Source organism: Octodon degus, unplaced genomic scaffold, assembly GCF_000260255.1.
Source record: "Octodon degus isolate 3935 unplaced genomic scaffold, OctDeg1.0 scaffold00026, whole genome shotgun sequence".
NCBI classification, from domain to species: Eukaryota; Metazoa; Chordata; class Mammalia; order Rodentia; family Octodontidae; genus Octodon; species Octodon degus.
In genome coordinates this window covers 18,104,461-18,118,229 of record NW_004524602.1, presented here as the reverse complement: position 1 = coordinate 18,118,229, position 13,769 = coordinate 18,104,461, and the positions used below count along the sequence as shown (strand labels likewise).

The 13,769-nt window shown below is 56.4% G+C and overlaps 1 protein-coding gene across 1 annotated transcript in view; it reads left to right on the top strand.

Moving 5' to 3' along the window:
* The window catches only part of Cgnl1 (cingulin like 1), a 123,637-nt gene that overhangs the window by 59,603 nt on the left and 50,265 nt on the right, over positions 1-13,769 (top strand). The window contains exon 8 of the mRNA XM_023712661.1: positions 3,218-3,430. Within this exon, the coding sequence (XP_023568429.1) occupies positions 3,218-3,430 (213 nt within the window). The remainder of the gene's footprint in view (positions 1-3,217; positions 3,431-13,769) is intronic.

Below are 13,769 nucleotides of genomic sequence, written 5' to 3'. Positions count from 1 at the left end.
CCTCCCTTGCTTCCTTCCTTTTCCGACTCTGGTCTCCTGTCTGCCCTCCTTACAAATGTGGACTCCCCACTGGCACCTCAGCCAAGAAAGCTTCTCTGTGCACCTGACAGACCCGGCCTGCTCACTCCACCTTCTGACTGCGGGCTCTGGGCTGGGTGCGGAGGACAGAATGAGCGCTGAAGAGAAGGGAGTTGGGATCTAGCTGTGTCGCTGTCGCGACTCGCCTGTTTTAAGCTGTGGGACCCGGGCAGGCCAGCGACTCAGAGCTCCAAAGTCATGCCCACCTCCGGGGAGGTCATCTCTGAGTCCTTGCAGTCGTGGCAGGTCTCATTTGCAGCGAGTACCAAGCGTGGCAGGCACCCCCAGCCCCCTCCCAATGCACGTTAGGTGTGGAGATCTCTTGGCTGCTCCTCACAGGAGGGACTGAGCACCTCAGGGCTTGGAAAGCAGCGATTCTGCAGAAGCAAGGGTTTCCTTTGTTTCCTTCTGTTGGAGTCTGCAGAGAGGCCTGTTTGTCTTCAGTGCATGTTTATGTTCACTGAAGTGGGTGTATTTTTCTTTCCTTCTTTGACTTGGTATAATTAAGCCCGAGGCCATGAAGTGAGGTGTTTGAAACCTGCTGTGCCTTTTGTTTCTGCTCTGGAAAGCCTCAAGCTACTGGGTGATACCCAGGTGTAATCTGATTCGTGTGGGCTGGCCGTCCACTTGGGCAGCAGCCCTAGTGCAGATAAGAGTGGTGTAGGACGGGCCAGAAAAACCTGCACTCTGGCACCACGGGACAGACACATCCTGGGGAAGATAAGCCTGGAGAGGAACTACGTTATCGCCCAAACAACTGAGAGATGTGTGAGAGTGAGAGCAGGAAATAGGGTCAGATTCCCAGAGCTGCTCTGGAGCTGCCGTGGAGGGGTGGCCAGCGGTGGCCTGACGACAGTGGTGGCGGTGTGCGCCGTCCTCACCCCGCGGCGACAGCCTGGCCTCCCTGCTGCAGCCTCAGCAGCGTGGTGAGGAGGAGCTAGAGCCCCCAGCCGCTGGATGGGTCTGGACAGTTCCCCTGAGCTCGTTGGCGTCTGCGGGGCGGATTCCTGATGACCTGGTCTTAGCCAGTGCTGCGGGCTCCGTCCTGGCCCATGCTTCTCCTGGAAGGCTGGCGAGATCTCGGCTGCCACTCATGTGCAGGGGACCGAGTGCTGCACACCAGCCCGACTGCAAGGCAGCTTGTCCTGTGGGCCAGGGTCCGCAGGAAAGCAGGGCGAGCCCATCTTGTAAGTCATTTCCTGTTTGGTGTTCCCCGTCTGCACGCTGGGGTCACACCCGCTGTGAGGAGCTGGCACACGCGCAGAACCCGGCTTAGTCCTTTTACTTCTCCTTGTCCCCTGTCTCTGCCTCTGCCCTGCGGGGTTTGGGGCTTGGGATTGGCCCTTTTTCCCTTTCGGGGCGGCCTGGGGTGGGCTGGGCCCAGAATGCGGACGTGCCAGACCTTGCTGTGTGCCCAGCTCACCGTGTTCCCAGAACAGGCAGATGCTCCTGGCACTGTGATGCTTGCATGAAAAATGCGATAAGTCAGACCCATGTCTGCCCTCCAACGAGCTGCTAACACAGGGGGGAGGTGAGCAAAGACAACCATGGACCAGGACTGCAAGGTGAAGAGGGTGTCAGAGGAGGCGTGGGAGGAAGAAGCGGTTGGGGGGTCGTGGGGCTGGGTCTTCGGAGGCTTCCCACAGCTGGAGAGGGGCAGGGTGAGGGAGCGCGTCTGCGGTTCTGCTCCTGGTGGCTGCAAGAGGGGAGATGGCCTTGGGGCAGCTGCGCGCTCCTGCGAAGCATTATAGGAGGCCATGTGGGCCCAACCGAGGAGGAGCAGAGAGGAGGACAAGCAACCCGCGTGGTACAGAACCAGCTCTGATTGTGAGGAGCAGGACGGGAACGTCAGGGTGCTGCCGAGCTCCTGAGTGGGCTTAGGCAGCAAGAGGCGTGGTCAGAAATGGTGGACACAGGAAGTGGAAGGGAGGGATGAGACGGACTTACCTAAACACAGCTCTCCTGCTGGGTGCCGGGGTGCCAGGTGCTGTGTCCAGCGGCGCCTGCTGCGTTGGCACAGGAGTGAACTCCAAAGAGGGGTGCAGGTCAGGGGTTCAGAGTCTTTGCTGAATTCGCAGTGTGGAAAACAGCGGATGAACTTGCCGAAGGAAACTAAAGAGAGCAAAAGTGCATTCTGAGCTCTTTGAAAGAGGGAGAGAAAAGGGCCAGCCAGATAGCTCGGTGGATTAAACGCCTGCTTAGGCAGGTGCAGGGATCGGGGTTCGATACCTGGTGGGCGTGGTGGTGGCATGTGCCTATGATCCCAGTGCTTGGGAGGCAGAAACAGGAGAATCGCTACAAGTCCAGTCTGTGTAGTGAGGCCCCTTAGACCCTGTACTAAATGCATAAAAAAAAAAAGAGGGAGAACAAGGCCAGAAAAGATCCTCACAGAAAAGGTGGCCCCAGGGAAGGAGGACCTTGTGCCACCTTTGGCCTGCAAGGCAAGGAGGATCTCGAGGTGAAGGGAAGGGAGGGTCACGGAGGGGCCGGCTGCTCACCAGGACCCGGGAGGGGCTATATTTGCACAGCAGGGGTGCCAGGGCAGGACTAGTGGGCCAAGGAGGGCAGAGATGGGGATGCTGCAGCGCCAGGCAGCTGGGCACTTGGTGGAGGTGCTGGGGTCTGCTGGAGCCCAGGGCCTCGGGTGGGTGCCTTTCCTTGGGCGTTCTTGGCCGGGATGGAGGAGAAAGTGTAAGCATCGTGCTCCTTTTGGCGGAGTGCTGACAGTGGTGCGGGCCCAGGTGTAGGTGGAGGGTGTGACTACGACATGCACGGCGTAGGCGGCAGGCCGGGCCAGCGGGCCTGAGGGGCCCCTTGTGGTTGCAGCATGCCCATGGTCATGGAAAGGGCAGCGGAGCATCACACAGAAATGAAGTGAGCGGCCAGGCCCGATGGCCCCGCTGGGCAGTGGCGGCTGACTCAGTTTCCCCTTCCTTCTTCCCTAAGTCGCATGGAAACTAGGGCAGAGGGCCCAGGAGAATGCAGGCTGAGTGGGGCAGGAGGAAGGGCCGCCGTGGTGCCCAGCAGCCTTGGTCCAAGGAAGCAGGGTGTGTCGGGGCAGTGACCCGGTTGGACCCCTGGTGGGGCCACTGCGGAGATGTCCCCTGCTCACTTCCTCCATCCGCTTTGGTCTCTGTAGGAGCTGCTGCAGGCAAAGCGAGACCTTCATGATCTGCTGATCACCAAAGAGGAGCTGGAAGAGCTCCTGAGAAAGCGGGAACGGGAGCTCATTGCCCTGAAGGGGGCCTTGAAGGAGGAGGTGTCCAGCCACGACCAGGAGATGGACAAGCTCAAGGAGCAGTATGACGTGGAGCTGCAGGCCCTGAGGGAGAGCGTGGAGGAGGCCACCAAGGTGAGTCTGCTGAGGTGGGGAGGAGAGGAGGTCGGGAGGGCTGGCTGTGGCTGAGACCACCTCTCCACGCCAGCCCCAGCACGGCTGCCTTCCTTCCTTTAGCTGCAGCATGAAACTCAGCTCTATCAGCTCACGGAAATAGAGCTTCTAAGGAAGCGTGAGCTCGCGTGTCCTGCAGAGGCGTGAGCGTGGCTGGAGGCGCCCCAGGGGTGGGATCCTGACCCGCGCAGCCCGCCTGGCTTGCGTCCTTGGACTGCGTGCAGCCCGTTGTGCAATCACACAGGTTATTCTCAGTGATGTCCCAAGTGGGCTCGCTGGCTGAGTTCCACCCTTTAAGATAACTTTTCTTGTAATGGAACTTTTGGCTCCTACAGTAGATCCTAAGTTGTGTCAAAGTCTTTTGGTGCGAGCTGAGTGTTGGCTGTGGAAGAGAATGATGCCCAGAGTGGGAAAGGCTTTGAAACAGGCCTTCTGTAGGGAGAGGGTGAGCCGCAGTATGTAAGACTTTCAGAGCTCCTGTGACATACGGGCCAGCACTGCTGAGGAAAGAAGTCTCGGTGTGTATGCTGTGGACACCACAGGAACAGCGTGGAGCTCCCAGGGCCGGGGCCTTCTCCACGCAAGCCCCTCCGGCTCACTGGCTCTCAGCTGTGTCACGGTGACCACAAATGACAAGAAGCGTTTGTCCTAGCAGTAACAAGACCAGGAAATAGTCTGTTGGGGCTCTCACAACTTTACAAAAGCTTCTTGTACATTTGCTGTCTTAGCTTTTGTTTGAGATCGGATTTAATTTGATGGAAGAAGAGCAGAGCTAGCGAGTCCTTGGGCTGTGGGGGTCACCGCCTGTGTGCCTGGCTCCCAGGTTGTGTGTCACCCTGGCGACCCAGCTGTACCCTTCACGTGCTGGTTCCTCATGGCAGAGGTTCTCCGGGAAGACCTGGGCATTCCACGGTAACCCTCAGAAGGTCTGGCCGTGTTCTTGTTATGTAATTCTCAGTGCCTGAGAAGGGATCCGGTTGGTGGAGACATGTGTCGCTGGCAGAGAAGGCAGGAAGCTGGCAGGGCCCTTGGCCGCACTCGGTCGCTCCGCTGCCCGTACCTTTCCCAGCAGCAGTTGGACCGTAGTGGTCTCTGCCTCAGTGACTGGAGTGCCCTGCACACCTGTATGCAGTTGTCCATGTGGTGCGTAATGGGGTCCTTCCCCCAATCTCCCTGAGGAAAGGCTGGGCTCTTTTGGCCTCTCCCCTCCCTGAACACTCAGTGACTGGCTCCCACTTTCCACTGTCCACCCTGTTCTCATCCTGCAAAGCTTTCCCCAAATGTCCCGTCCCTTGGGAACACGGCCTAGATACCCCCGTGCAGTTAGGTCTGCACGGCTGTTCTGGGGTTCACCTCCTCCTTGTTGTAACCTGTCCTTTGCCTCTCACCTCCGCTGGACTCAGATTCTCAAGCGCAGGGGTCATTTTTGAAGCAAACTCAGGACCTTGTGCTTGCCAGGGAGGCACAGAGCCACTGAGCCACTGAGCTAGCTCCCCAACTCCCTTGTCTTGTTTAGTACAGATTTGCCAAGCTTGGGTGTGCAGACAGAGAGGGTAACCGAGAGAGGACACAGAGGGGGCCGGCAGAGCCGTGGCGGGTTGGAGGGCATGTCCTTCCGCTTCTCTGTTCCCTCTTAAAGTTGCCAGTGAAGAAAAGCTGGACCCGTGCCACTGGAGCTTTTCATTTTTAAAGAGAAGTCAGATCATCTGGATGTTGGCGTGATTCTGACTCTGGCAGATGCTGTCTTTTGTTACTTGAGTGTTGCAGAATAGAACTTTAAGAGCATTCTACTATACACTTGGAGAAGGAGCCAAATGTAACTTTTTCATCTGGTGAAGAGGGTTTCTGTAATCTGTTCACTGATGTACAGCCCCAGGGGACAGACTTGTCCAGCACAGTGACTAAAAGCTGACGTTTCTTTAAGGAGCAAATTGCCCTAAGAAGTTCATTTGCCTGACAGGACTGTGGGGGCTGCCAGTGCCTCCCAGTAGTCTTCCAACTTTTGCTACTAACCCAGGCCAGAACCCTCCACAGTGCTCCTTCGTTGCTGTCACCTACCAGGTATTTCCGCCTGGCCCGAGCTTGAGCGCTGGAAGGCTTCCATTCCTGGAGCCCTGGCTGACAGCTGTCAGGAACACCGGCAGGTATTTCAAACAGGCACTTTGTGCTAGTTTTCTGGTGACTAAAACACCTTTTAAAGAGTGTTGGATGGGCAGGAATTTGTGGTTGTCGGGCTGGGCTGCACGCACTGGGTCCGAGCAGGCGGCAGTAGCGAGGTGTGGGTGCAAGAGGGTGGCTTAATTTGCCATCTCACAGACCAGTGAGGCAGTCGGAGAAGGGATTTGTCAGACATTCTTTTGAAGTGCTGTCCTTTGGCACCCGAGTTCCTAGCGTACTCTTGACTATGTCCTTTATACCTTTGCAAGTTTTGAAGGGGAAGTCTCCTCTTCCTCCTCTTCCTCCTCGTTGGCATGTGGCAGGGGCTGGACTTCGCCGGGAGGTGGTGTATGGAGTAGCTTTTCCCTGGGATTGCGATGGCACGGCTACTGGCTGGGGGGCTCATCCCTTCTTGTGTCCACTGGGACAGAGGAGCCACAGAGAAGGTGTAGTCTGAGGCTGCTCTGAGGAGGCGTGGCGCCTTGGGAAGCTACCTGGTCGCTCTTGGGCTTTAGTTTCCACCCACCTGGTGGGGTTGGAACTTTTGCTTTTGCTTTTGTCCCTCCTGCAGGCAAGGACCCTCCTTGTGTCTCACTTGGCTTCCTGGTGGGCTTGGTGCTCAATGGCTGGGTGGTAGTAAGGGTTGTGGATCGGAGGGAAGAACAAAGAGAAAGACGCTCCAGGGTCCCCAGCAGCCCCAGGACTGAGCCCTACACTGTTCTGGGGCCTCACAGGGTGAAATCACTTCTCCTGGAAATAAAGTGTCCATTAAGAGCACTATCATAATGTCAGCCTTCATCTTGGAAGGGCTGATTGCATCTATTTTGAAGAAGGTAAAAGAGCCACTGATATTTTGGGGTCAGGAAATAGAATTTTGGGGTCCCTAGGCTTTTTCAGAATGCCTAAAATTCAGCTGTTATGCAACACCTATCTCATAAGAGAATGGGCGGGTGAGGGCAGAGAGGAGGGAGGATGCCGGGTGTGGTACGGAGGTCTTAGAGGCTTGCAGAGAGAAATGAGATGGCATCTGCCGCTCGGAGGTGGAGGTGAGGTAGGGGACACCCAGGCTGCGGGTAGCAAGAGCTCTGTATGGGATCTGGGTAAAGTGCCACAGGAGACCCTCGGCAGAGGCAGGACAGCTGGTGACAGCTGGGGTCGGCTTAGGAAGAAGACCGCCCTGGAGTTGTGCCTTGGTGTTTGCAGGGAGGCGCTTGGTGGCTGAGGACACCCTGGTCCGGCGTAGAGGACAGAGGACACCTCGTAGGTGGGGCAGGGATGCATGTGTCTCGGCTGGTCTTGTTGGAGGAAGAAGTGAAGGTGGCTACAGGCTGAAGGGGACTTAAGAGGCAGGGGCCAGTATGCAGAGTGTGGACCGCGTTTGGATCAGATAGACCCGTTATGTACACAAGAAATACCTGCAATCCTGGGCCACAGGTATTAAAAACTGTCACTGTGGTAATAATATTAGGAAATGCGGGGAGGGGATAGTAGTGTTGTTAGGAGCTTCTCTCCTTTTAGGGAACGTGCTCAAATGTTCCCTTATGGGTGCTCATAGGTGAAATGACGCGCTTTCTGGAATTCGCTTTACAGTAATTCATTTTGGGGGGAACGAGTGGGCTGCGGAGGGCACGTCTCACGTGCGCGGCCTGGGCGAGGGCTAGGGGGAGTGGTATGCTCTTCTTTCTGCTTTTGCAAATGTTGAGGTTTTCTACAGTAAAAAGCGTGTGAGGATTAGGATGGAGCAGACGGGAAAGGTGAGATGGAGACTATGAGCTGGCAGTCATGAGGGAACAGCAGATGTGGCCTTTTTGTTAAGGCCCGATAGGCCTTGCGTCCTGTTGGTGGGGGCTGGACGGGGCGCTGGACGGGGCGCTGGCGTGGTGGGCAGCAGGGGGGGGGGGGGGGGGGCGAGCCCAGGGAGGGGCTCTGGAGGGGCTGCGGTGCGCCTGGACAGGAAGTCTGTGCTGCTTCTCTCTTCTCTGCTCACGCTGTAAATGTTTTCTAACATTACGTCCATGTTGTCTGCTCCGTGACCCTTGGCGATTTTGTTCACATTCAATAACATTGAAACTTTCTCCCTCCTGAAACACTTTTATATGCCTGTTTTTCACCCGGTGATTTGGAAATGTCACAGAGTTTTGCAGAAAGCAGTGCATGCCTTGGTGACTTTCTCCTGCAGGGCTTGTGGATTTTGCTTCCCTCTTTACCACCAGCCCCCAGCAGCTTCTCAAGTGAAGGTAAGTTCTGCAGGGGTCATGCAGGCAACCGGCACCCATCCCCGGACTGCCGGGGCTGCCTCCCTCGGATGCGGCTGGTGCAGCGTGAAGTGTCACTTCTGTCTTCTCAGAGGGAGGCAGGCGAGTCGGGGAAGCTGCTCAAACTCACTTTCTCTACACTTGAACTTCCAGTAAGCACCCCTCTGTGAATGACAGCTCTTGGGACCTGCAGAGGTCTCAGGGTCGGCATTCAGGAGTCCAGGAAGGATGTGTCTCTCTGTAGACTCACGCAGCTCTCCTGGAGGCAACAGGAAGAAGCTGAGACCCGCACTTAGTAACCAGCTCTTCTGCGTTTTTGTCTCCCGTCTCAGAATGGCTCTTGTAACAATTCTGTCCCTCCCTGCCTCCTGTATTGATTAAAAAGCACATAAATGCAAGGCCCAGTGCGCGCAGCATCCCTTTGTGTCTCTGACGCTGGACGATGCCCTGAGAGTCACTAGATCATGGGAGAACTTTGGGGCTGCTCTCCGATAGTCTCTGTAGACGGAGCAGCCCTGGAGCTCCAGGAGTCACCTGCCTTGGGCCGCAGAGAGGGCTGGTGTGCACATTCAACCCTTGCCGCACTGGTTCAGGTGTCATCAAGTGCTGGGTGGCATTTTAGGTGCCACTGAGCACGTAAGGCAGGCAAGCCATGGTCTGTAGCTTCAAAGACCACCTATGACCCTGGGGGGGACAGATGTGCGAATAAAATGACAGCAGAAGTAGAGGCGCAGGGTGGAGAGCGGTACAGGATGGGAGGTCAGAATGGGCTTCCCACTCTAGCTAGCAAAACTCTGGCAGGAGAAGCTGGTCAGTTCCTCAATCTGACACCCGAAGCAGGGATGAAAGGGACCTTCCTTTCCAAGGCCTTTGGTGCTTGATAGTGGGCTGGGTTTGTATCCAGATTGTCTCAGCTTTAGGGTTAGAGTGGTTGCAAAGTTTCAGTTTCCTAAATGCAAGACAAAGGAAGAATGCTGACCCAGATTACAATGTATTTGCCTTATTTTAAAGAACCAGTTGGGTTACAGTTAAGGTTCCCAGAGGGCGGCCCTCCCGAGGCAGACCATCAGTGCAGAGGGCCGCAGGCCTGTCCTGATGCAGGGGCAGATTGGGGACCTTTCCCCTTGGGCTCCCACTGTGACTCTGGTTGCCTGGGTTTAGCAGCCGCTGCTCTGCAGAGAGGTTTTAGCACCACAGGGCAGGAGAAAAGGGAGGAAGAAACTCAGTGAGAAGTTCCTCACAGGGATGGGGGGTGTTTGACATTTTCAGGGCCACACCCGACCCTGTGGGCGTGGCCAGGCAGGCTGGTGTGTGGGTGTGGTCCAGTAGTGCCAGTGGGGGCTGAGGACAGGGCCCCCAAGCACCCGGAGCCAACCCAGAGGATCGGCACACCGGCACGCAGTGCAGAGAAGCTGTGTGGACTTAACTGGGCGAAGCGGGAGGCGCAGATCCTTGTCTCGCCCCAGGAAGCGCCACAGACAAGAGGTCTGCCCTCTGCCCCCACGTGCTGGGTGTGAGACAGCCCAGTCTGCTTCCCACTGTGAGAAGAGAGACACATTCGGGCTTTTGCAACTCAGAGGAGCAAGCCTGGAGTCCGTATCAGCGTCTCCCGTTTGGGACGGGGTCACTGATCTCCCTTCATTCATAGTCACTAATCAATGAAGCGGGTGCCAACAGACCATTCATTGATACCAGGTGCTGCGCTGGGTTGTGGAAGGAAAGCATATGCTCAGTAGGTGGGCGTCTCCACGGGACAAGTGTGCGGTTCTGTTGCGATACGTGCTTTGCAGTTCGTGGGGTTGAGAAGAAAAGCTTCCCAAGGAAAGTGATAGCGACCCACAGGAAGAGCGGGAATTTATCAGAGTTCAAAACAGAAGGCAGCCCAGTAGGGGAGACAGCAGGGCCCAGGGCTGGGGACCCTGCGGAGGCTGGGCTGGGCCGATGCAGCCGGTGGAGGTGTAACAGCCACAGGGACCCGCTCACACGGCCTCTGCGCGGCTCTGTGCTTTCCCACAGGGGAGCAATCCTGAACGGTGCTTGGAGAGAGGAAGGCAGGGTGCGCTAGATTATGGACCGGATGTCCTCTTGTGGTCTTTGCTTACAGGGTGGAGTCAAGATAAGTTGTTTGTGCTGCCGCTGGAGGTGCACGTCTGGGCCCTCTGAGGTCTCGCTTGTCCTGTGGCCCAGGTCTGTGTTTGGCAGGGCTGTCACTGTCTCCCTCTCTCTGCTGAGTCCCATGGAGAAAGCAAAGGGGATGGACTCACCCAGGCACCTTTCTGCTTGGGATCCTGCACTTTGCTAAGTGCTGGTCGCAGCCTATAAAGTGCATCTGAGGCTTAGCCGGGAGTTGGCCGGGCTCAGGGTAAGCAAGGTGTGTGGTGGGTAACGAGGTTCGGCGGAGGAACATTCACTTCTGTTTTGTGCCTGATGAGTTTCTTACGATGGGTCAGTGCCGGAGACACTGTTAGGACCTTACAGAAGCGTGCCAGCAGGGTTCTTGCCTGTCTTCCCAGACAGGCTGGGTATTCAGAGACTGAACACCGTTTGGAGCCTGGGGCCGTGGAGGAGGGAGGAGCTGGGGTCCCCGCTGGGTGCCCCAGGCCAGCTGCCCCTCTAGATGTGGACCCGGCAGGGAGGCCAGGGGCTGCTTGACACAGCCAAGGGCAGCAGCAGCTGCTGCGGTGCTGCGAGCGGCTGAGTCTTTAACTTGGATTTTAATACTGGAAATCCTACTTAATCTGTGTTGTATTCTCTCTGATCCTCTAAACTCTGCCTGATGGGTGGTTTTCCAAAGATTTGCCAAGATCATTAAACAGATTTCTACTTGGTGGAAAAATCTGGCGTTATTGTTTTATCACATTAACAAGAAGTTGAGCATGCTGTAGCGCTGAATCCCTTAGCTAAGTAGCAATGTGGAAGCAGGATTGCCTGCAACGGTAGGGTAAGTCAGTGCATCTTTGGGGATGAATGTGCGGCGCTCACTTGATGTTCACCGCGGCTGCCGCTGAGCGCGCTTCCGGAGACGCACGCTTCGGTGTCCCTGCCCCAGTGCAGCCCTCTCACGTGGGATCAGTAGGGTGTCACGGACACGACAGCGTGGCTGCTGCCACGGGACGTCATGGCTGCTTCTGGCTTTCTTCCGGGTCTCTGCTCTCGGGAAGGCTGACTTCCACCGTGTCAGGTGCTCGGTCAGCCTGCGAGAAGGTCCACATTGCAGGGGATGAGGCCATCTGTCAGCCATGGGAGTTCGCCATGTTGCAAACGGATGCTGCTGCCCTGGCAGGCTGTCAGGGGACCAAGCCTCGCCCACTCCTCGACAGCAGTCGCATCAGAAACTCCACGAGGACCACTCACCTGAGCCACTCCCAGGTTCCGTCCCTCAGAGTCCATGGAATAGTACCTGGGTGAAAGTCCAGACTGCTAAGGCAATTTGTCATGTAGTAACAGATGCTAACGTTTGACTTGCCCTAAAGCAGTAAATGATGGACTGTTTGTGTTTGCATGTTTCTTCATCCAACAGTGTTTTTGAGTGCTTGTCTAATTGAGGTCCTGGACAGATACAGATGGATTTAGGCCTATTATTGGTGGCAGATGAATTACAGTGGAAATCATTAGCACAGTGAGGCAGCGTCTCTGAAGTGATTAGATGCGGTTTAGTGAGTTCTGAACTGCAGAGTAAGTCATGTGTTTATGGTAACCACACGTCAGGGTTCTGGAGACGGGCATAAGAAGAGGTCAGAGTCGGGGTAGTGGAAAGACCCTTCTGCCCAGGCTGTCCCTGGGGGAGGGAACGTGCCTGAGCTGGCCTCACTGGGTTAGTCTCATGAGAGCAGTGAGGATCCAGGTGCTTGCTTTGCGGGTCGATTGCTGTGTTTCCACAGTGATGAATAGGGGAGAATAGGGCCAGGCAGCACAGTTCCCCTCCAATTCCCCCTTTTCCCTTTCAGTTTTAGCTGCTAGATTTCTGCACGCGCTTCTCAAGTGTGTGGCCCAGAGGGAAGAAATCGTGCTATGTCTGCGTTCAGGGAAACTTTGAGTCTTTGTGCAGTTAGGAGGAAAAACCCGGCTGTGCTTCAAAGCCTTTGGAACAGGGCGGGATATAAAGTAGTCAGGCAAATAAGTGACAGAGCCAGGAGAGGCGGCACGAGAGGTGGGCCTGGAAGCACGTGGGCAGACGCGGCGTGGACGGACAGTAGACTCTCGTCTTTTCCATCCCTTATTTTCCAAGAACCGATGGCCTCTGCTCTGCTCTGCTCTAGGGAGTTGGCTAGGTGACAGCTCGGAGGACAGCGATGCTGGCAAGCAGGGGTGGAAAACATGGTGTTCTTTCTGTCTTTGAAGTAAGAGTATTACTTCAAGGCATTAATAGCTCTGGAAAATCAGCAGCAGGGTTGTCCAGGGAAGTCCACACGTGGAGCCTGTTGGGTTTATAATCACGGTCCACATTTGAGTACAGCTGGAGCTGGGTCCAAAGGAACAGCGCAGTCGGACGCCGCCTGCTGTCTGATCTTCAGGGCCTGTTCCGCCTGGCCAAGGCGTGTTCCTTCTGCATCTCCAAGCCTGTGGCCTTGTCTGAGACGAGTCTCCTGGCCCCTTTGATGCTTGGTTTTTGAGATCCCAGAACAGTGGAACCCGCCCTGCAGCGGCCCTTCCTCCTGCCTGGCTGTTGTGAGCAGTGTCCTGTGGGGCCCAGGCAGCAGCTTCCTGCGCCTGTCTTGTGACCCTCAGGTCAGACCCAGTACCTGGCATTTCCTGCTGCTGCAGCAGGCGGAAGTGGGCCCCAGGTGCCGAGCCTGCAGCTGAGTCAGGCCCAGCGGGAACCAGGGTTAATAATTCCCCCTGCCCTGCACAGCCCCTGGTGCTGAGTGTGGCAGCACGCTGGAGGCAGCAGCGAGGAGCTGGCTCGGCATTTAGCTGGCGAGATGGTGGGCCTGCGATAGCTCCTGGGCTCTGCTTGTATTGTCTTGTGTTTCAGAGCTGGGGCTTGAACCAAGAGCTTTAGCTTGCCTTGAGCAGGGTGTGGACAAGGCCCATAACTTCTTGTTTTGGGGTCAATCCCGTCTCTGAATTTATATACCTGATGCATGTCTGCCAGTGTTCTGTGTGTGCCTGGCAGTGTTGGCCCGCCGCATTCGGTTCACAGGTACTGTGAGACAGATGTCTGCTGTCGGGGCCTGGTTCTCCCCAGAGCTGTCCACAGAGTGGAGAGCATGGGTCCCGGTGACCAGGAGCCAGGTGGTGCTGGTGCAGCCGGGTGGGTGAGGGGGCCGCCTATCCTCCCACACTCCAGGGTGGAAAATCCTGAGCCCTGTTTCTTGAGCAGTTGGAAATCTTCCCCTGAGAAGGTTAGCGCTGCTGGACCACAGGAGCTTGAGCTGGAGGAGGCCAGCTCCCTGCAGACAGTGCTCCCTGTCCCCGAAAGTGGAGCTGGCTCGGGGCTGTGAGTGCCGGTGCTGGGCTGCGGATAGCATGCGTAAGAGTCCTAGGTAGGGGCCGGGCAGGCATGGACTGCTAAGGGTAGCTCAAGATCAAAGGTAGACTCTTGTTACGGAGCCGTCTAAACTAGCTTCCTGGTGCGCAATAGGTGACACTTGTGGATCCCCAGCGTGAAAACGCAGTTCCCTCCCTGCCCGGAGCTGCGCAGTGCTGTACCAGTCAGCGGCTCATTCCTGCCCCAGCCTCCTGCAGCGTACGATGACCCAGTCAAGCTTTAAGGTCGCTGATCTGCTGCTCTTTCCAGCACACCGACCAGCACTTTGTCTAGCCAACGTACACGCTTTTGCTGCGTACTGCTGCGAGTGTGTGATTGTCCTTCTGTTTAAAAAACATCCAAGCAGCCTTGCGTCCGCGGAATGCACGTTCTTGGGCGAACTGTTGATTCTTACATA